This window comes from Drosophila ananassae, chromosome 3R, assembly GCF_017639315.1.
Source record: "Drosophila ananassae strain 14024-0371.13 chromosome 3R, ASM1763931v2, whole genome shotgun sequence".
In the NCBI taxonomy this organism is placed as follows: domain Eukaryota; kingdom Metazoa; phylum Arthropoda; class Insecta; order Diptera; family Drosophilidae; genus Drosophila; species Drosophila ananassae.
Window position 1 is genome coordinate 4,452,807 of NC_057930.1, and position 20,112 is coordinate 4,472,918.

Here is a 20,112-nt window from a genome sequence, read left to right on the forward strand (position 1 = left end):
CGGCTAGTACAGGATTATGTAATCGTCTAGCACCCTATTATGCAACCGGCTATCTGGAGGCCGAAATGGATGAAATATGGGAATTAACTAGTGCAGAGATTCGACGCGGGATCGCAATCTTTTGATAAATATTTTTTGGATTCGACGACAAGCCCCTTTTCGCTACACGGAGAGAAAACTCCAGCGAATTATTGATAAATTTGTAACTATAAGAAGTGCAATTATGTGAATATTGGCCTGCTGAATTTTATTCAAAGCTCAAATCCCTTTTGTTAATTATGAAATTATTCTGCGGAAAGAAAGAATATTGTATCTTAATTCGAATTTTGCACACCCTTCAGTTTTTTTAAATAATTAATATCTTAATATCCGTTGTTATTTTATTATAAATATATAGATTTATGTAAATATATATATATAAGTGATATGAAATTATAAGGAAAGAATTTAGATTGAATTAAATAATGATAACTTTGCGATAATATTCGAGCATGGCCAGGCTAATTTATTGTTCTATTTAAATTAATAATTATAAACATCTCTAGCTATTCCTGTCCTTGAGCTCAACGGCGGCGAACATCGGTGAGTGAATATCCCTAAATTAAATTTTAATATTTTGCGAAGCAAACAGTAAATTTTAGCAAGGCATGAATTGGATAATTTTGGATTGATAATAATTTTAACTAATGAAATCGCAAATTTTGTAATTCCTAATTTAATTACTACATTAATCCCAAACGTAGTTAAACTGATTTATTGAATTTAACCCAATATTTTTAAATCTCTTCTTTATATCTAAATATAAATTTATATATATATATATTAATATGAATTCTAATGAAATTATATAAAGTAGCTGTTAAGGAGAAATTTTATAATGAAATAGAAATACCCGACTGGGAAAAATGAATCAAGTTCGCTCCAATTTAAATTTGAGTGTTAGGAACTCCATGAAGGCTTAAGGCCATTACAGATCCGCCACCGAAACTTCAAATAGCCATGCTGGAACCACAATAGGTATCACATAGGATTGTGATATGGGGCGAATCAAACGTCGTAGATCTCGCCAAGGTCGGGTGGGTTAAGAATAGGGTATAATGAACATCTAATACCCTACAACTGATCAAAGTCATTCTCTCTCTCTTTCTTCTGAGCCTGTTTGCCTTTTAGGTGATTTGTTTCCTTAGTTTTCTTTTGGATTTGAGTCAGTAAGATAATCATCCGGGTTTTCGTTATTAATTTGCATCTAGTTAGTGCACTTAAATTTATTTTGATGATGTGTAGTATGGATACGTGAAAAGAACCACCCCATCCGTCGAGCTTAGTCTAAGACCACAAGAAGTGCACGCCCTTCACTCCCATCCATACGTCCCCAAGGTATATCCTCTGGACCTTGCAGTAGATCTTGCAATTTGGTTCTGTTTAACTACAGCCCGTACACCCCCACGTTAGAAGTTGGCTAACAACGTAGGAAGTTCGAACCACACCCACACATTACACTGCTCCCTCGTCGTCGCTGCTCTACGGTTTCCGCTGCTCTACTGTTGCCGCTGCTCCCTCGTCATCGCTGCTCTACTGTTGCCGCTGCTCCCTGATCGTTTCTCCGTTTAGGGTGCCGTGGACCTCGGAACCATTGGCTTGCCTGGATTTGCCCTTTCGCCGTGGCCGGCACCTAACCCGTGTTAACAGACCGAGTGGCTCACCTCCCAGGCATACGCCGGGCAGGATATGCTCCTCGCTGCTTAGCGGCCGGATCAGGGCACGAAGGGCCTTCCTATCGTACAGGACACGCCCCCGGTCGCGTTCGCCACTCGCCTCCAAACACCAGCGTGCCTACGCCCCGCAGGATCTATGGTAGGCCAGAGGTTTGGGCGTCGCGTCTCCTTTGACTGCAGGTGATTCGCTGTGCATACACTCCAGCGCCTGGATCAGGATTCTCTTGACTTCCCGGGGTGTCCCTGCCTGGTTTCAATATTGGGCTTGAGTTCCCGGGTTGGCTATCCCTCGCGTTACAGGATCACACCTGGATTGAACGGTCAGGAGCAGACAAGGCGTACGTCAGGCTGATACGTCGTTGCCGGCACTACACCAGGATACCTGTCGTGTCCGGGAATAACTCCACCCGACTCTTTTACCCTTGGGCCTTAGCTTTGCCGCGGATCCTTGATCCTTTTCCCCTTGCTCCTTGCTCGATTCGCGTACCGCCGCCGGACTTACCCACTGGGGGTCCTTAAGCTATTTTTCGTAGATCCTTGCTCACTCGCCTTAATAGCCCGCACTTAGGACTGTCGGACTTACCCACGGGGGGTCCTTCAGCCTGTACTCCTAACTCTTCCAAGGAAACTTTCCAACTTGAATGGCAGACTTACCCACGGGGGGTCTTTCACTCACTCTCCCAGCTTCCCTAGAAGACTCTGCCTCGATTCGCTCCAGGGGCCCTCCTTATATAGTGCCAGAGGCGCCCGTTAATCCTTGCAAATCTACTTCCTGCCGTTAATCCTCCGTTCATTCACTTTCTCCGTTAGCTTTCTCCAATCCCGCTGTCTTTCTATTGGCGGGCTTTCTTTATTGTCCCTCCCCCGATTGCCCCGCTTGGGCCTCCGATCCGCATTATTTTTGTGCCGGTCATCGGACTTCGTCCCGATACCCCGCGATCCCCCCCTGGACATTCCAAATGCATTTCTGTGTTTTTGTGCATTTTGTAAACACAGCTGCGCAGTCGCCGGCCGCTTCGTTCCCCGCCGTCCCCGCTGTTTCCTATGACCTTCGAGCGCGGCCGCGGAGGCCCGGCCGGGACCCTTACGTTCCACGGTGATTCCTCCTCCTTCTTCTTTCGTGCGCGACGCCGTGCGAGTTCCTCTTGCCCCCGCTGCAGCCCCCGCATGCCGTCTGTGCTCGACGCATTTTTCCCTTTCCATTTTTCTAAACACAGCAGCGCTGGCCTATCCGACGCTGCAGTGCTGACTTGCTTGTTCCCCCCTCCGCTGCTGCCCCTCTTGCCACCTGTCTCGGTGTGTGGGAGATCTAATCTCCTCACAAGTTACATCCTGAAAAATGCTCATTTTTTTTTTTGCATGAATTCACCTTTCTAGGCCATAAATGCACTGATAAAGGAATTTTGCCAGACGACAAAAAATACGACGTCATTAAAAATTACCCAGTCCCTCATGATGCGGACAGGGCTAGAAGATTTGTTGCATTTTGCAATTATTACATATAGACGTTTTATCAAAAATTTTGCCAACTATGCTCGTCACATAACAAGATTATGTAAAAAAGGTGTTAAATTCGAATGGACAACTGATTGCCAGAATTCATTGGGAATTCATTGGGCAATAACTTATTTCAGACCATATGTTTATGGTAGACACTTCACTGTCAAGGCTGATCATAGACCTTTCATTTACCTGTTTTCTATGATTAATCCAAGCTGTAAGCTAACGCGCATGCGACTTGAACTGGAAGAATATAATTTCACTGTGGAATATCTGAAGGGAAAAGACAACTATGTCGCTGATGCGTTATCAAGAATAACCATCAAAGACCTACGATGAAGTCACAAACAATGACGAAGTACGTAAAGTAGTGACATTGCATGTAAAAGATATGTTATGTTTATTTAAACATGGCAGAAAAATTTCCGCAAGATTCGATGTTAGCGATTTATATACCAATGGAATCTAGACTTAGGTCAATTTTTTCAAAGGCTTGAACTGCAAGCCGGTATAATTAAAATCAGCCAACTCAAAGTGGCACTGTGGGAAAATATCTTTGAATATCCTTCAATAGATAATTTCAAATTTATGGGCAATAAAATATTGAAAACATTAAGAGTAGCGCTACTCAACCCGGTGACCATTATAAAAAACAAAAAGATTATGAAGCTATTATTATGTCTAAATTCCATGACGATCCCATACAAAGAGGTCATACTGGTATTTCAAAAACTTCAGTAAAATTAAAAGATATTATTTTTGGAAAAATATGACTCGTGATATCACAGACTACATACGAAAATGTCAGAAATGCCAGAAAGCTAAAGTAACTAAACATAGTAAGACCCCATTAACAATAACAGACACACCTATAAATGTTTTCGACAGAGTGATAGTGGACACTACTGGTCCGCTACCCAAATCAGAATATGGTAACGAGTATGCAGTCACTTTAATATGTGACCTAACTAAGTATTTAGTTGCCATACCTGTACCAAACAAGAACGCCAATACTGTCGCTAAATCAATATTTGAATCCTTTATTCTGAAGTACGGTCCAATGAAGACGTTCATTACGGACATGGGAACAGAATACAAGATTTCAATTATAGACAATTTGTGCAAGTATTTAAATATTTAAAATATTACGTCTACAGCACACCACCACCAGACAGTTGGAACAATAGAGAGAAGTCATAGAACTTTTAATGAATACATACGATCTTATATATCGGTTGAAAAAACTGATTGGGACGTATGGATTCAATATTTTATCTTTTGTTTCAACACGACACCCTCTATGGCACATAATTATTGTCCATATGAGCTAGTATTTGGTAAAACAAGTAATTTACCAATACAATTTAATAGCATAGATAGCAAAGAAGCAATATATAATATAGATGATTATGCTAAAGAAAGTAAATACAAAAGAATTAGAAGTTAAAATGAAGAAGTTAATAATGATAGAAGATCATAAGAATAAAAATAAGGCACTATATGATCAGAAAGCTATATTGTTATAGATATATCAGTAGGAGATAAAGTTTTATTAAGAAATGAAACAGGTCATAAGTTAGATTATAAATATACTGGTCCGTATAAAGTAACGGAAATAGGAGATAGAAATAATATTATAATACTTAACGACAAAAACAAAAAACAGACAGTTCATAAGGATAGACTAAAACATTTTATTTCATCACCACATTTAGTATGGCTGTTTGGTCATTGAGATTTTTCAATGACTTTTATCCAAAATAATAACAAAGTAATTATTTGTTTCACCACGTTATAAAAATGTTTATTTATGAAATGGAGACAGAAGGCTCCGATTTATGATGCGTATGCACTGAGATAAAGAGTACAAGTGGGCCCGCCTTTTAGCATAGGGCGGGGGAAAGCTCGTTAATTTAAATACAACAATAAAATAAAGCCGAGCGACCGAGAAGAGTCGGCTTGCTACTAACAAAGCTATAATTATATAGTTAAGCTATAATTATTACATTTATATTTATTTATTTATTTCAATATTAGCTATAATACATAAATCGCAAAATACGCAAAGCCCTGTTACCCACGCATCCACTGACCAAAAGTAGGTAGAAAATCATTCGATCTTACCGTTAGGTTGGGAAGCTTTAGTGCAGCAGGGAATGGCTGTACATACCCCCGCTCGCAGAAATCATTTTATTCTGATCTTCTGCCGAGTGAAGAGCCTCGAGTACATATTGTGAAATAATAAGAAGATCCCGCGGACACGTGTAGAGAGAAAAAAAAACTATACAGTGAAGGCAGTGCAGGCCATTCAGCCAGCAAGTTTAAGACATTTTAATAATAAAACTTGTGTTTGTGTGTGGGTTAAAACTTCATAAGGTGAGACTCCCAAATAATTGAAATAGTGCAAGTTTAAAACCTGACTAATCCCTTGTCAGGTATCCCATTTGACCAGGATCAGCCTGATAGGCTCTCCGTGTGGCAAGTGGCCTCGGATCGGAAGTCGGATAAGTCAGGAGGCAGTAGCACCACCAAAGCCACCCCCGCCGAATCAGTGGGACGCACATGGGCTTGTAGCCGCATCGTACCATCCGTGCACCGAACCCCAATTCCTATCTTCTCACCGATTGGCGGTAAGGTATCGTTCAGCAGCTGCAGTAGCAACCAACGGTTGCCGCCGCCCCCCGATTAGGTTTTCTCTTTGGTTAAGCAAGCTGCCGTCATGATTTTGTGAGCGGCATAGAACCCACACAGCCAAATATTTAGTTTTTAAGCACGATGATCATGCCTGCGAGCATGTATGTGTGTCAATATTGTATTTAACGCGGACTGACGCTAATAATTTTCACGGCGAACCTCGATAGCTGCGCCACAAAAGTATCGACTCCCAACAATAATAGTAATCTTTACGGCGAACCTCGATAGCTGCGCCACAAAAGTATCGACTCCCAACCATAATAACAATTCCCATTATTTTAGTAGTATAAATGGAATTTCATAAAGTTATTGCATAGATGCAGTCATTCACGAGTATGAATTAATTAGTGTAGGACCTTATCCTTAAATCTAGTCTCTAAGTAAACCCACCCAGCCTCGAAAGAGAGATCAGCCAGGTCTTTTCCCCATTGTACAATTTTCTAATAGCATTAAGTCCACAGCAAAGATCACCTACGTCATCTTGGGCCCAACGATGGATGCAGAATCTGTAAAGCTGAGTGAGTAAAGAAAACAAGAGTAGTAGTTGCATACATAGAGATAAGTACAATGGAAAGTCCCTGCTATGTTCTGCCTTTCTATCCCAAACTATGAAGATTAGTTGTAATTTTAGTTTAGTACCGTTACTTTTGAGAATATTTAATTATACGAAATGAACATGAACTAATATCTTTCACTTGGAGCCCTTCGGATCCGAACATTGCAGTTGAACATGGGTAGACACCCACTGTTTGGTGAAACGTCTACATGGTAGGGAGGGTATAGAAGAAGGACCACAACATCCAGTCTTTCAGGTATCAGGGTCAGTAGAATCAATCACCCAGGATCAGCCTACTTCCTTCGATCCTTTTCAACTTCCCCATCTCTGTCTACGAGAAAATCCGTAACGTACTTGGTCTAGATTGCCGTGCCATCACCCACGCCCCTTTCGACTGAGCCCAGCCGTCCCCAAGTAGACAGAGGAGGTGCGGCAGAGACCATTCGTGCAGTGTTAGGGACAGTTTACTGTACTTAATAGTTCGACAAAACCGTACGTCCGTTATATAGTTCTTCTCCGCAATTAGGGCAGTTTAGCCGACTTTCCCCATTAAGGATGTGCTTATGCGTGAGATTTGTGTGTCCAGTTCTTAATCGTGTAAGAATGGCGCATTCCCTTCCGTTGAGCGAAGTATGGAACTTGATGTCTTTCTTGTCAGGGTTAAATTGTTTATACCAGTGGTTAAACAACGACCAGTCTTCCAGTTCGATGTCCCGCAAAATGTTTTTGATGATTTTCCAGATGTCCTGTTGTACTCAAGGTATGATTGTATGGCACGGAGCCCGTCCGGCTAGTTTTACAGCCTTGTCGGCCATCTCATTCCCAGTTATTCCTATATGGGCCGGGACCCATAACAGTTTAATTTTGCTAATGTTCTTGATGCAGAGGTGACGAATTTCGGTTAAAAGGTTATTGTTGTTGTAGAAGTTTTGTACTCCTTGCAGGGTGGACAGACTATCACTGCAGATGATATAGCTTTCTTTAAGTTCGAGAGCAAATTTGATTGCCTTAATAATAGCTACTGCTTCCGCAGCAAAAACTGAGAAGTATTTTCCACGGAGGGGATGGAATGACTTTGTTCCAACGATAAGGCGATCCTATGTTGTTTATAGAGTTGGTAGAGCACATGAGTTTTGGTATTAATTTAAAGGTAGTTTGCGTGACTCTGGTTGTAATGTCCGGCAATCCTGCTTCGGCTAGGATGCATTTAGTTGGGGTCGTTGGAAATGGAAGGAGGTAAGACTTTTCTTAAGTTCGATGGCGCGCACCAGCCGTAGATGGGGAGTCCATAATCGATAATGGACAACAACAGAGCTCTTGTTGCTTGTATAAGTGTGGTCCGGTGGATGAGGGATCGCTTAGATGTTAAGAATTTTATAATGTTTAGTCTCTGAATAAGTTTAATCCTAAGTTCGCTACAGTGTTGTTTAAATGTGAGTCGTTTATCAAATGTCAGGCCAAGTATCTTAAGAGAAGAAACGCGTTCTATATCTATGTCATTGTGCGATAATGGTGGGTATGTACAGCTCTGTTTTTTACAAATATTTGCGCGGTTCCCACTGCATACGTACAGCCCAGAAAAGAAAACACGTTGGGTTCTCCCTGATAAGTAGCTCGAAATCCACATAAGAAGATCAGTTGGGAATCCCAAGAGACTGAGTTTACTTATAAGAAGCGAATGGTTAACAGAGTCAAATGCTTTACTGAAATCAGTGTATATGACGTCTGTTTGTAAGCCATTCCGGAAGCCATCCGTGATAAAAGATGTTAGCTCCAATAAGTTGGTAGTGGTGGAGCGGCGCTTCATGAAGCCATGCTGGCACGGAGTTATTATTGAACTAAATAGGTGTTGCAAATGTGGAGTGATAAGTTTTTCCAAAAGCTTTGGAATTGCTGACAATTTAGAGAAGCCTCTATAATTAGCAGCGTCGGATTTTTTCCCTTTTTTATGCAGCGGAATAATGAAGGATTCCTTCCACATAAGCTGAAAGATCGAAGTTTCCAGCGATAGATTAAAGAGTTTAACAAGCGGTTTGCACAGTGCCTCGGCGCAGTACTTCAGAACACAGCCTGGTACTCCATCAGGGCCTGGCGAATACACGGGCTTAACCTTAAGAAGATCCGATAACACACCACTTTGATCGAAAGATGGGCGAAATATAAGGTTGGCTGATTGGATATTATAAGTGTAAGGCTGAGCTAAACTGCTGCTAGGTGAATAGGTAGTTTGAAAAAACTGTGCAAAGAGGTCGGCCATTGCCTGATCGGTGTTCGCATAAGAGTTCTCAAACGTAAGCAGTGGGGGAAAAGATACATGTTTACGCTTAGTGTTTACAAAGTTATATAACTGCTTCGGATCCTGAGTAAACTGAATCCTGCAGCGGCGAATATAACTCCTATAACAAAAGCAAAGACGCAAAGTTCTCCAAAGAGTAATTCCATCAGGATCAGAAACGAAACATAAGTCCAACAACCGACCTAGAGAATTAATATAGTAGCTAATTGGCCCGAGTGATATGTCGAACATGCCCTCAGGGAAGTCGTGGTGGGAGTTAAGCTGTAAAGACGGGGAATTATCAACATTTGACCACATAAGTTCTGGGATATTAAAGTCAACCAGAGCTATCAGCTGGTCACCATCAGACAGACGATCGAAAACCAAACGAATAGCGGACAAATGTTGCCAGTATGTTGGCGGTTCGGACGAAGTGGTATGTACGAACAGGTAACATACAAAGATTGATCGGACAAAGTGATTTTGATGCAAAGAAATTCAATGTCACCAAACTCTTGTGATTTTACCTCTTCAGAAGCGAATTTGGAGTCTACAGAAATTAGCACTCCTCCTCCCCTTCGCAAAGTTCTATCACATCTAAAAGTGGTGTGCCTACTAGGAAAAACTTCGGAGCTTAAGATCTCCGGCTTTAACCAAGTTTCTGTAAAGACTATAATGTGAGATGCAAAGGAAGAACTATCAGAACACAGTTCGGGAAAATTGCTACGTAATCCTCTAGTAATCTGATTAGTAAGAGTTAGTAAAGTCATTAGTTTTTTCAGTGGCTCTAACATGTGGGACTTTCAGTCCCACAGGCTTACTAATTTTTTTCATCACCTTACTTGGCTGATGTTTTTGGTACTCTGGCCGAAAGCTGGCGGAACAAATAGTCTTGAACATCTAGCACATATATAGCACGGGCACAAGTATTTTGAAAGATGCCGTGTGCCTGATGTATGAGTATTTAAATTTTGTAATATCCAAAACTTTTATGTCGGCTTTTGTTTTGGCTTGGATGTAAGCGGAGATATCAATCTCAGAAGTATAAGGGGCAAGCCGGGAAACAAAAATGTATTTCGATGGTGGGTTCACCTACAAGGGTTTTGGTGCCGCCGTAACTAATACTGCGGTATCATTTCGTACAGGGAGTCTGGGCGGTTGATTACCCTGTTCGGTGACTCTTTAGGGGGTGGAATATTGAGTCTTGTGGTATCACTTGAAGCGATTCCACAAAGACAATAGCTCATTTATTCTAAGATATTCCGGTTCTTCGCCACAGAATTTGGTCGAGTTGGTCTCGTAGCTGTGTAGGTGATATTAACATCGGGCTGATGGTTCTATGACGAAAATCAGTTAGTATATTGGTTATCTTACTCTGCATCCGCTTTTAAACCATTTTTAAATAGATTCATTTGGGTTGTGAGGATCACAAATGCGCGCTTTGGTACTGTCCTCGTTGCTTATTTAAAAGGGTCATCTGTTGTTCCAAAGATCTTAGGCGTTTGTTGATAGCAAAACTTCCTTTTCAATGGATATTGGTTCTGAAGCTGCTGTAGGAGAAAGTCCTTATTACCCTTAACATTTGTGATAGTTTTGCAATCGAATACACCGAATAATGAATTGGCTATAAACAATCCAACAATATTAAACGGTGATCTGCGTTTGTCGAAATTGATGCATTAGGTTATTTCCTGCCTGGAGCTCTGCAAACAAATGTCTAAAATGGCCCAAAATGGAACTGCATGCTGCTAGGTTTGTTAATTCCTGGCACTTGTGTAAGAGCTCTGTTAACCCCACTGAAAATACCTCTATATCATTTCAGTATGGATCCAAGTCGTAATTCCATTCCCATTCAGAAGTTACCAATCTCGTGGTTCTTAGACGTTCCTAGAATATTCCTGGCTTATTTCTAAACCGTTACATTAATTGGCGTTTCTATAGCTAGCGGAAATAGAACCATTATTGCTAAAAGTACAGGTATTGATGAGAGGGTCTGAAACAAAAATGTGTTTCGATGGTGGGTTAGCCTACAAGGGTTTTGGTGCCGCCGTAACTAATACTGCGGTATCATTTCGTACCGGGAGTCTGGACGGTTGATTACCCTGTTCGGTGACTCTTTAGGGGGTGGAATATTGGGTCTGGTGGTATCACTTGAAGTGATGCCACATAGACAATTGCTCATTTATACTGAGATATTCGGAAGCCAAATTTTTTTCCAGTTCCGGCCCTTGAGGTGGCCAGAGATATTTGCGGCAGCATAATTGTCAGCTGAGTAGTTTGAAGATTATTCGCCACAAGCACATCACTAAAAGTGGATTTCTTACGCTTTGGAGACTCATTTAGTAGTTGAAGACTACTAAACTGTGTATCGAGCGCACAGAGTTGGTCATTGATTTTTCGAAAACCACAAATCAACTCCTTGAATCCGCTTTTAGTCTGTCTCATGAACGATCTCATTTCGTCCTGAACAGCACGACAACCGTCACAGCAAAAGTGGAGACCTGATCTACGTGAAATGGCACCCGAAACTGAGTCCGTGATCACGGCACACTTAGCGTATAAAACATTTTCACAGAGCCAGCAATGGATGGTAGGCTGGGAAGACGAGATTGTCTTATTGCAAGACTTTAATGCACAGACCAATTTAAAATCCATAATTAATAAAAATTTAAATAATTAATTTATTGAAAATTATTTAAAATTAAATAATTAATTTATTAAAAATTAAATAATTAATTTATTAAAAATTAAATAATTAATTTATTAAAAATTATTAAAAAAATTAATAAATAATTTAAAAATATTATTTGATTTTATTAATGAGGAACCTTGAACCACTGTACCAAGGAAACGATAAGGGGAGATTAAAGAGAGCAGTTAGTGCAAGTTAGTAAGATTTAAAGAAATAGAGATAAGAATCTCTATTGAGCGAGAGTAGAAGCAAAAGAATAGCAACAACACCGTAGGAGATGAAGAAGCAGAGCAGGGCTATGTTTGGAAAGTAAATTAAATAAATAATTATTTTACCTCCAAATATATCACTGCACACGCGAAGCGATACGGATCTAAACAATTGCAATTTGTTTTTATATCTGTAAAGAAATAAACACCGATTGTTTATAGAAAGCTTATTGCAAATTTTACAAAAACGTAGTGCGCACAAAAAAAACACGTCCGTCCGCTTTAAGATAAAGAGAGGAAGTTTGCTTAAACTTCTTTAAACTTATTATTTAGTGCAGTAGTATTCTTAAATTTGCTAAAAATTATGGCATCGTCTGCATAAATTGCCAGTTTAATTTGCTTATGTCTTAATATTATTTTGTTTAAGGACTGGAAGGCGATCATGAACAATACCACAGAGAGGGGCGATCCTTGTGGGATCCCATTGTGGAGAGTATAGAATTTAGATAGAGTGTTGTTAAATCTTACTCGGATAGAACGGTTGATCATAAAAGCCTTCGCTAAGTTGAAGGTCTTTTTACCTACCCCCACCGGGAAAGTTAATCCAATACTGTATGCACCCCTACGCGATCGAAAGCCCTTTCAAAATCATTTGCCAATATGGTAACACGATTTTTGGTAGAAAGGGCATCCGATGCGTAATGGTGGAGATGCAGGAGGGAATCAATAGTGCTATGCTGTTGCTTAAAAGCCGTTTGGTGGGGGCTGATAAGTTTATGTTTCGTAATGAACCACATTAACCTTTTGGCTAGCATTTTTTCTAAGGTCTTGCTTAAACATGGGAGTAGAGAAATAGGTCTAAATGATGTTATTTCATGTGTTGGTTTGTTAGGTTTTAGGTTAGGGATAATTACGGCGGATTTCCACACATGAGGGTAGGTATCCCAGCGAGCATAGCGTTATACATCTCTAATAGGCGGTATTTGGCCTCGGATGGCAACTGTTTCAGCATTGGGTATGAAATTCGGTCTATACCGGGTGTTTTCCCTTTCGCATGCTAAAGTGCATATTCAAGCTCACTAAGGGAAAAATTTGAGTCAAGGTCTGTAGAGGCGGTCGACAATTTGGTGGGTGTGTATTCCTGAGAAAGAATTGCTTCTTTACGGGTCTTGTATTGGTGGGAGAAATTCTCGTCCTTAGAGTATTCCGCCCAAAAGTTCCCAAATGCATCGCCAATGTCTACGGAGTGGTGTAGATCCTCGTTGTTATATTTTATTGTCCTGAGGTTATTTGTAGAATTACCTATTAGGCGATTTAGGTCAGTCCAAGTTTTTTTGGTCGATGATAGAGGGGTTATATTAGAGGTGAATCTTTCATAGGATTCCCGTTTTGCTTTTTTAGAATTGTATTTGAAAAGAGCGTTAGCTTTTCTGTAAGCAATTAGAGCTGCGGTGCTCTGAGTTTGTTTGTATCCGTGCTAAAGAGATTGCTTTTGTTGCCCTAAATCCTGCAGAGTTTTGCTCCACCAAGGAACATTTCTCTGATGTAAAGGGGGTTTGGTTTGAGGGATTGCTAAATTGGCTGAGGTTTTGATTCCTTTTATTATTTTGGCGGCAAACAGATTTAAGTCGTGTGTTGCAGGGAAATTAAAGTTATCCCTGCATTTGGCACGATACAGATCCCAATTGGCTTTATCTAATTTAAATTTAGGGGATGGCGGTATGTTAATGGGATTAGTTCGAAATTGGATCTTTGTCTTTAAAGGATAGTGATCGCTTCCGTAAAGAGAGTCTTGTACGGACCACTTACAGAAAGGGAACAACGATGCGGAGGCTAATGTTAGATCAATAGCCGTGAAAGAGTTGTGAGTGGAATGATGGGTAGCGGAGCCGTCATTGAGGAAAGTTAAGGTTGATTTGTTTATGACTTCTTCTATTTGTAACCCTCTAGAGTTATGCGAAGATGATCCCCACAATGGACTCCAGGCATTAAAATCTCCCACATATAAGATTGGCTTGCTAGAAAGATCTACTATTTTAAGGATTTCGTTGGCAGCTACAAATTGAGATGGAGGTATATATGTATTAAAAATACATATTTTGGGATGGGCTAGGAGTTCAATACCTATAGAACAAGTATTACTGGTAATTGGTATGGGCTTGTGGGGAATGTCTTTACGTACAAGTAGGCTAACACCTTGTTTGGCATAGGTATTAGAGCTAAAGTTATAGAAATATCCAGTAAATTACTTGTGGTAAGCAATGTTCGTTACGTTGGTATTAATATGTGTTTCCTGAAGGCAAATAACATCAGGGTTGCTATCGTTTATCAATAGTTGTAGCTCGTGGTAATTGTTAAAGTAACCATTCATGTTCCATTGTACTAGTGTAATGTACATAAGTGGGAAGAGAGAGAGGATGTTATTTGGTTTGGTTTGGATTGATGAAGCTAGAATGCATAGCATCGTCTGATTTGTGGGCATTTAAGTTAATATTGTGTGTAGTTGATTTATTTCGATTTGAAGATGTTGCACGGCTGCTACTTTCGTATTCGGCGTGTATTTCTTGTAAGTGTGCATGTGATGCAGGAGATAGGTTATACTTGTTATGAGCAAGTGAAGTGGATTGCTTTGGCTGATAAGGGGTTTTGGGGATAGGTGACTGGGGAATCGGGGAGTTGGAAGAGTGGGGGGAAGGGGAGGGGGAAGGGTTTTTTTTCGGGGCTTCTTCGGTGGAAGCAGATTTAACTTTGTCATTTTTGTTTTGGTTTGCGTTTTCGCTACGTTGATTTAATGTTTTGGCTACAGAAGAGTATGAAGCGGTATTAACCGAGTTTTGTGATGTTGTTTTAAATAGTGCATTTTCTGACTGTTTTTATTTTGAGTATTTCTCTTTGCTCTTGGTACTTAGGGCATTGTCGGGAAGAGGCCGAATGCTCGCCAGAGCAATTGGCACAACAGATTTTGGTGCATTTACTTGGAGAATGTGGTGGCTGAGCACATTCGGATCAGAGTGGGGAGTTAACGCATTTTTTGGTTGTGTGGCCGAGGAGTTGGCACGACTTGCATCTCATGGGGTTTGGAATGTACTCGCGGACTTTAACAGAGTGCCAAGAAATATCGATTTTAGATGGCAGGTTATAGAGCTCGAAGGTTATTAGGATAACTCCGCTGGGCTTGGAAACACCATCGTAGGATTTCATAAATTTATAAACTTTCGTAACCTTTTGTGTCTTAAGTTCATCGACGATCTCTTTTTCGGGGATGTCGCTGAGGTATGGGGCATAGACTGTCCCTTTCACAAAGTTGAGTGCCTGGTGGAGCTTACACTGAACTTTGCATATACCGGTGAGCTCGGTAGTATTAATAAACTTATCAGCATCTGCTTGAGATTTAACTAGCATAAGTAAAGTTCCGTCTCTGAGGTTCGAAATGGTAACTATGTTTTTGGAGATCATTTTAAGGGCGCGGTGGACGGCGAAGCATGAGAATTGAGAAATGGTCTTTTCTGTATTGATGGAGGCGATTGTTATATATCTTGGATTATCAACTGAAGTAGTTGGAAGTTCCGGGAATGCAATATCCAGTTTTTGGGGTTGTCTTCTTTTTTTTGATGGTGGGCTGATGGCAAGCGGCGCAAACCGATTGTCGCCCAGGTTTGGAGGCCCTGTTTGGAGGCCCTGACCCGACATACTCCCCCCAGTTGAGGCCTGTCCTTCAACTTCATCCTTAAGGGGCAATAAGCAAAGCTTGGTCACTGCGCGCTTGGTAGTTCCAGAAGCGGTTCTAGCCACCGCCACTCGAGGCACTCCATCCCGACCAGGGACTAGATCCAGAATTCTAGTCAACGGCCACTTCATGGGGGGTAGGTTCTCGTCCTTGACTAGCACCACATCGTTAATCGCCAAGGCAGGGCCGGACGCACGCCATTTGGAGCGCTGCTGAAGAAGGCTTAAATACTCCTCCTTTCATCGGGACCAGAAAGACTGCTGCAGGAAAGACACACGCTGCCAGCTGTCCATACGGTTGAAATTCAGCTTTGTGACGACAGGCTCTATAAAACTGACTGACGGACCAGTTAAAAAGTGGGATGGCGTTAGAACATCAAGGTCTGCAGGATCCTCTGAAAGAGACAATAAAGGCCATGAGTTTATGACAGCACCAATGTGACAAAGCAGAGTTCGCAGCTCGTCAAATCCAAGAACTGAGGATCCAACAGCCCTGTAAAAATGATGCTTTGCGGTTTTGACAGAGTCCACCAAAATGCGGAGATCGAGGAGGAATAAAATGCCACTCGATGGACTCAATCACGCAAAACTCCAGAAGCGCTCGTTGATGCTCATCGCTTATGAAGAGTTGGACCAGCTCCTTTAGCTCGTTTTTAGCTCCAACAAAATTGGTCGCATTGTCAGACCAAATGTACTGAGGCTTTCGGCGAGTGCACATAAACCGTTTTAAAGCATGTAAAAACGCAGATGTGGATAGATCCTTTACAAGCTCTCAGTGCACAGCTTTAGTAGCAAAGCAAATGAAAAAACTCACGTAACATTTTACGGGAGCTTTATTGCGAACTTCTGGCTTATAGTAAAATGGGCCGCAAAAATCCACACCAGTCACTCCGAAAACCTGGCAACCGCTGACTCTTTGCTCCGGGAGATCAGCCATAATGTGCTCCAGCAACCGAGGTTTGGTGCGGAAGCATCGGATACACTTGTGCAATGCCTTCGTCACCGTTTTCCTCCCCCCGATCGGCCAGTATTGGGATCGAATCATAGCCAGCAGAGCACGTGTGTAGATTACGCTCATGGAAATCAACAATTATAGCCCTAGTAACTGGATGGCAATATAATTGGATGGCAACTATCAAAATTCAATGTAGAATTTCTTAAAAGACCGCCCACACGTAACAGGCCAAACTTGTCTAAAAAGGGAGAGGATGTGGCAAGTATGCTGGCTGACGAAATTTCCTTCCCATTCTGAAGCGCCTTTATGTCATCCCAAAAATACACACGCTGCACCAAACGCAATAGTAGGTGGGTTCCCGCCTTAATGTCGCTAGCAGTGACACCCTTGTGACGGACTCGCTGTGAGAACTTGTGCACATAAGCGAACACGCGCTGCAGTGCTGGAAAAGAGTTGGCGTACTTGGAACCAGCTGTCACGTCAACGTACGGGGATTTGATTAGCAGAAGCCTTGCCCTTAGCTCCAGAGTGGGTTTTTCAGATAGCACCGCTGCTGGCCACTGGTCTTGAAGTCCAAGAAGAAACGCAGGACCATGGGACCACAGGTTGTCAGTAACTAACTCCTTGGGAAGAGCACCACGCGAGAGGATGTCTGCCGGGTTCAAAGACGTAGGAACATAACGCCATTCCATCGTTCTGGTCAATTCCTGGATTGTTGAAACTCGATTGGCGACGAAAACATTAAAACGAGCGGGCTCCTCCCGAATCCAGGACAGCGCCACAGCAGAATCGCACCAGCGAAAATACCTCCCATCGTAGACCTTCAACTGAGCTACTTCCGACATAAGCCGAACCAGCAACTCTGCTCCAGATAACTCCAGTTTCGGTACCGTAATTGTTTTTAGAGGAGCGACTCGAGACTTTGAGCAGAGTAAATGACTTTCTGACCTGGTACCCTTGGATACGACATAAATGCAAGCCCCATAAGCCTCGTTGCTGGCGTCACAAAATCCATGAATCTCCACTTCAGACTGTGATGATAGTGACCATCTAGGGAATTCAGCACGCTGCACCATGGCGAAGCTGGAGTAAATCATGTCCCAATCGGAGTGAAGAGATTGAGGTAGACTTTCATCCCAGGATAACTCCTCACGGCAAAGCTTCTAAAGAAAGATCTTCGCCTTCGTAATGACAGGTCCAACAAGCCCTATCGGAGCCCTTTAAACGAAAATAGCAAGCGATCAGTAGAAGGATCCCAAATTAGGCCAAGAGTCTTCGTAAAGTTGCTGCCATCATCAAACCTTAGGAACGACTCTCGATCCTCTTCCGGTACATCAGAGAGCACTTCAGAAACATTGGAGCACCACTTTCTCAACAGAAATTGGCCCTTGGCGAGGATCCCCGATGTTTGCTGCATTATGTTGGTAGCCTCCTCTATTGAGTCACCTCCGGAAACTAGATCATCAACATAAAAATGGCGACGCAGAATTTCGGCACCCTTTGGAAACATAGACTGCTCATCCTGTGCCAACTGATGCATTGCTCGAATTCATTAAATGCAACTCATCCTGGGTGGAATTCCGCCAAAGAATGCACTGCAGATAGCTGTCTTCGGGGAAAACTCTGACGCATCGGTACATTTTGCAAATATCTCCTGTAATGGCCACTCGATGGCAACGAAACCTTAGAAGAATGTGCAGCAGCTTTGGTTGGATAACTGGACCAGACATCAAAACGTCATTCAATGAATACCCAGACGTAGTGGCAGCTGAACCATCAAAAACAACCCTGAGCTTAGTTGTTGAGCTGTCCTCCTTCAAAACGCAGTGATGTGGCAGGAAATACTGTCTGGCAGGTCGTGCACTAGGCGGTACTGGAGACATATGCCCCAAATCTAAATACTCCTTTATGAACGCAGCATACTGATCCTTTAATTAAGGCTGACGGCAAAGCTTCCTCTCGAGGGAGAGAAATCGCCGTACGGCTAGTGAGTACGACTCACCTAGCAACTCAGAGCTGACCTTCAACGGCAGCTTCACCGAGTAGGCGCCTGACTGGAGGCGAGCAGAATTCTGCACGAAATGCGTCTCGCAATCCAATTTCTCTTTCGTCCACTTCACAATGGGCTCGGAGCAGTCTTCGATTTCCCAAAAATTACGGAGCAGACACTCTAAGCGCTCATCCAGCTGGCTTGAGCTCTTCACAACGTCCTTGCGGGCTGTGGCTACACAACCCATCCAAGCCGGGTTTTCTGCAGCACCGGTAGGCCAGCTGAGAGCTGGATTTGACCAACACACAGCAGATCATAGAATAGACTGGTTCCGATACGTAAATCGATCCGCTGCGGTCGAAAGAATTGGGGATCAGTCAAAGACACTGGAGGCTGGAGACACCCAAGCTAAAACTAGGCTGAAGGTCCGTGATGTTGGTGGCGATTACAGCGCTGACGAGGGCCGAATATCCAGAGCAATTGGATCGTAGGAGCACATCAACAGAGAATCCGTCTGTCGCGAAGCCAGTGTCGCCGATGCCAGACACTGCCACGTACGATTTGCGTCTGCGAAGCTGCAGCTGACTAGCCAGTCGGGACGTAATCACGTGCACCTGCGATCCAGAATCCAAAAGAGCCCGGTATGGAACAAAAACCTCAGAACGACTCCGAATGAGAATGTTCGCTGTGGCCAGTAAGGCTATCTCACCGCTGCGACCCTGGAAAACTAGTGCATTAGCCGTGGATGGTGAAGCGCCTATTGGCTCGGCGCACTCGGCTGCGGCTGATGTAGACGGCACAACAGAAGGCTGCCAGCTGGAAGATTGTAACTCCAAAAAATGCAACAGACTTTGATGCCTCCTCCCACAACTGCGACAATTATCAGCGAGGCACTCACGCAGGTGATGGCCAGTTTGGAGACATTTCCGGCATAGACCTAGTCGCCTAGCCTCGCCAAGGCGGCTCTCAGGGGGCAATGACAAAAATCTTGGGCATGCAGAGACTACATGGGACCACCCACCGCATAGTATACAAGCAGAGGAAGGTGAATTAGTAATAATACTGCTCTACTGATGCTCTACTGTTATTTGCGACTCTACGTCTTCCCACCTGAGTGCCCGGCGCGTAAGCCGCCAAGCCCACATCCATAGCCTCCAAAGTCCTGCAACGCTGTTCCAAAAACTCTGCCATCGACTCCCAAGTCGATGGGAAGTGCTGCCACTGAGTCACCTTCCAATAGATTGAGGCCCAAAATCTCGTTCACATGAGCCTGAAATATCAACCGACGGTTATTAAATCGATTCTCCAAAAGCTGCACTGCGACATCATAATTCTCCTCGGAGATTTCCAACTCTAAACTCTGCCTCTAAAGCGGAGTCCCGAAGACAAGATCGCAACCTCTGAAACTTTTCCACCTTACTTATATAAGGATTGCAGCCTACGATCGTCGAAAAGACCGAATGAAACTCAGCCCACTCTGAATATCCTCCGCTGAAAGTAGGAAGAGGAAGAGGAGGCAAGGCTTGAAAACTCCGACTGAGCGCTGGTTCCACCTGGACACTGGAAACTCGGCTGGCAAGGGTGGAATGGGCAGCAATTCGAGCAGAGCGCAACGACGTCTCGTGCTCGCTTTTCGGCATGCATCGTAGCTACAAGCTCAGACACTGTCCATCGCAAGTCGCTGCTTATTTCAGCAATGTCTAACTCTTCAAGCTCCCCATGGATAGCCTTAAAATCCTCGTACATGGCGACCAACTGGCCGTGACGCACATGGAGCACAGCATCCTCCACCTTTGACAT

The 20,112-nt window shown here is 42.8% G+C and overlaps 1 protein-coding gene across 1 annotated transcript; it reads right to left on the reverse strand.

Moving 5' to 3' along the window:
- Positions 1-14,647: 14,647 nt before the first annotated feature.
- On the reverse strand, positions 14,648-15,331 carry LOC123257364. The gene has a single exon (XM_044716180.1). It carries the CDS (start codon positions 15,329-15,331, stop codon positions 14,648-14,650), a length of 684 nt encoding a protein of 227 aa, XP_044572115.1.
- Positions 15,332-20,112: the final 4,781 nt, after the last annotated feature.

What these genes read in the sequence shown, in the direction of transcription:
- LOC123257364 (XM_044716180.1), bottom strand. Translation starts at nt 15,331, where the DNA reads ATGTCGGGTCAGGGCCTCCAAACAGGGCCTCCAAACCTGGGCGACAAT.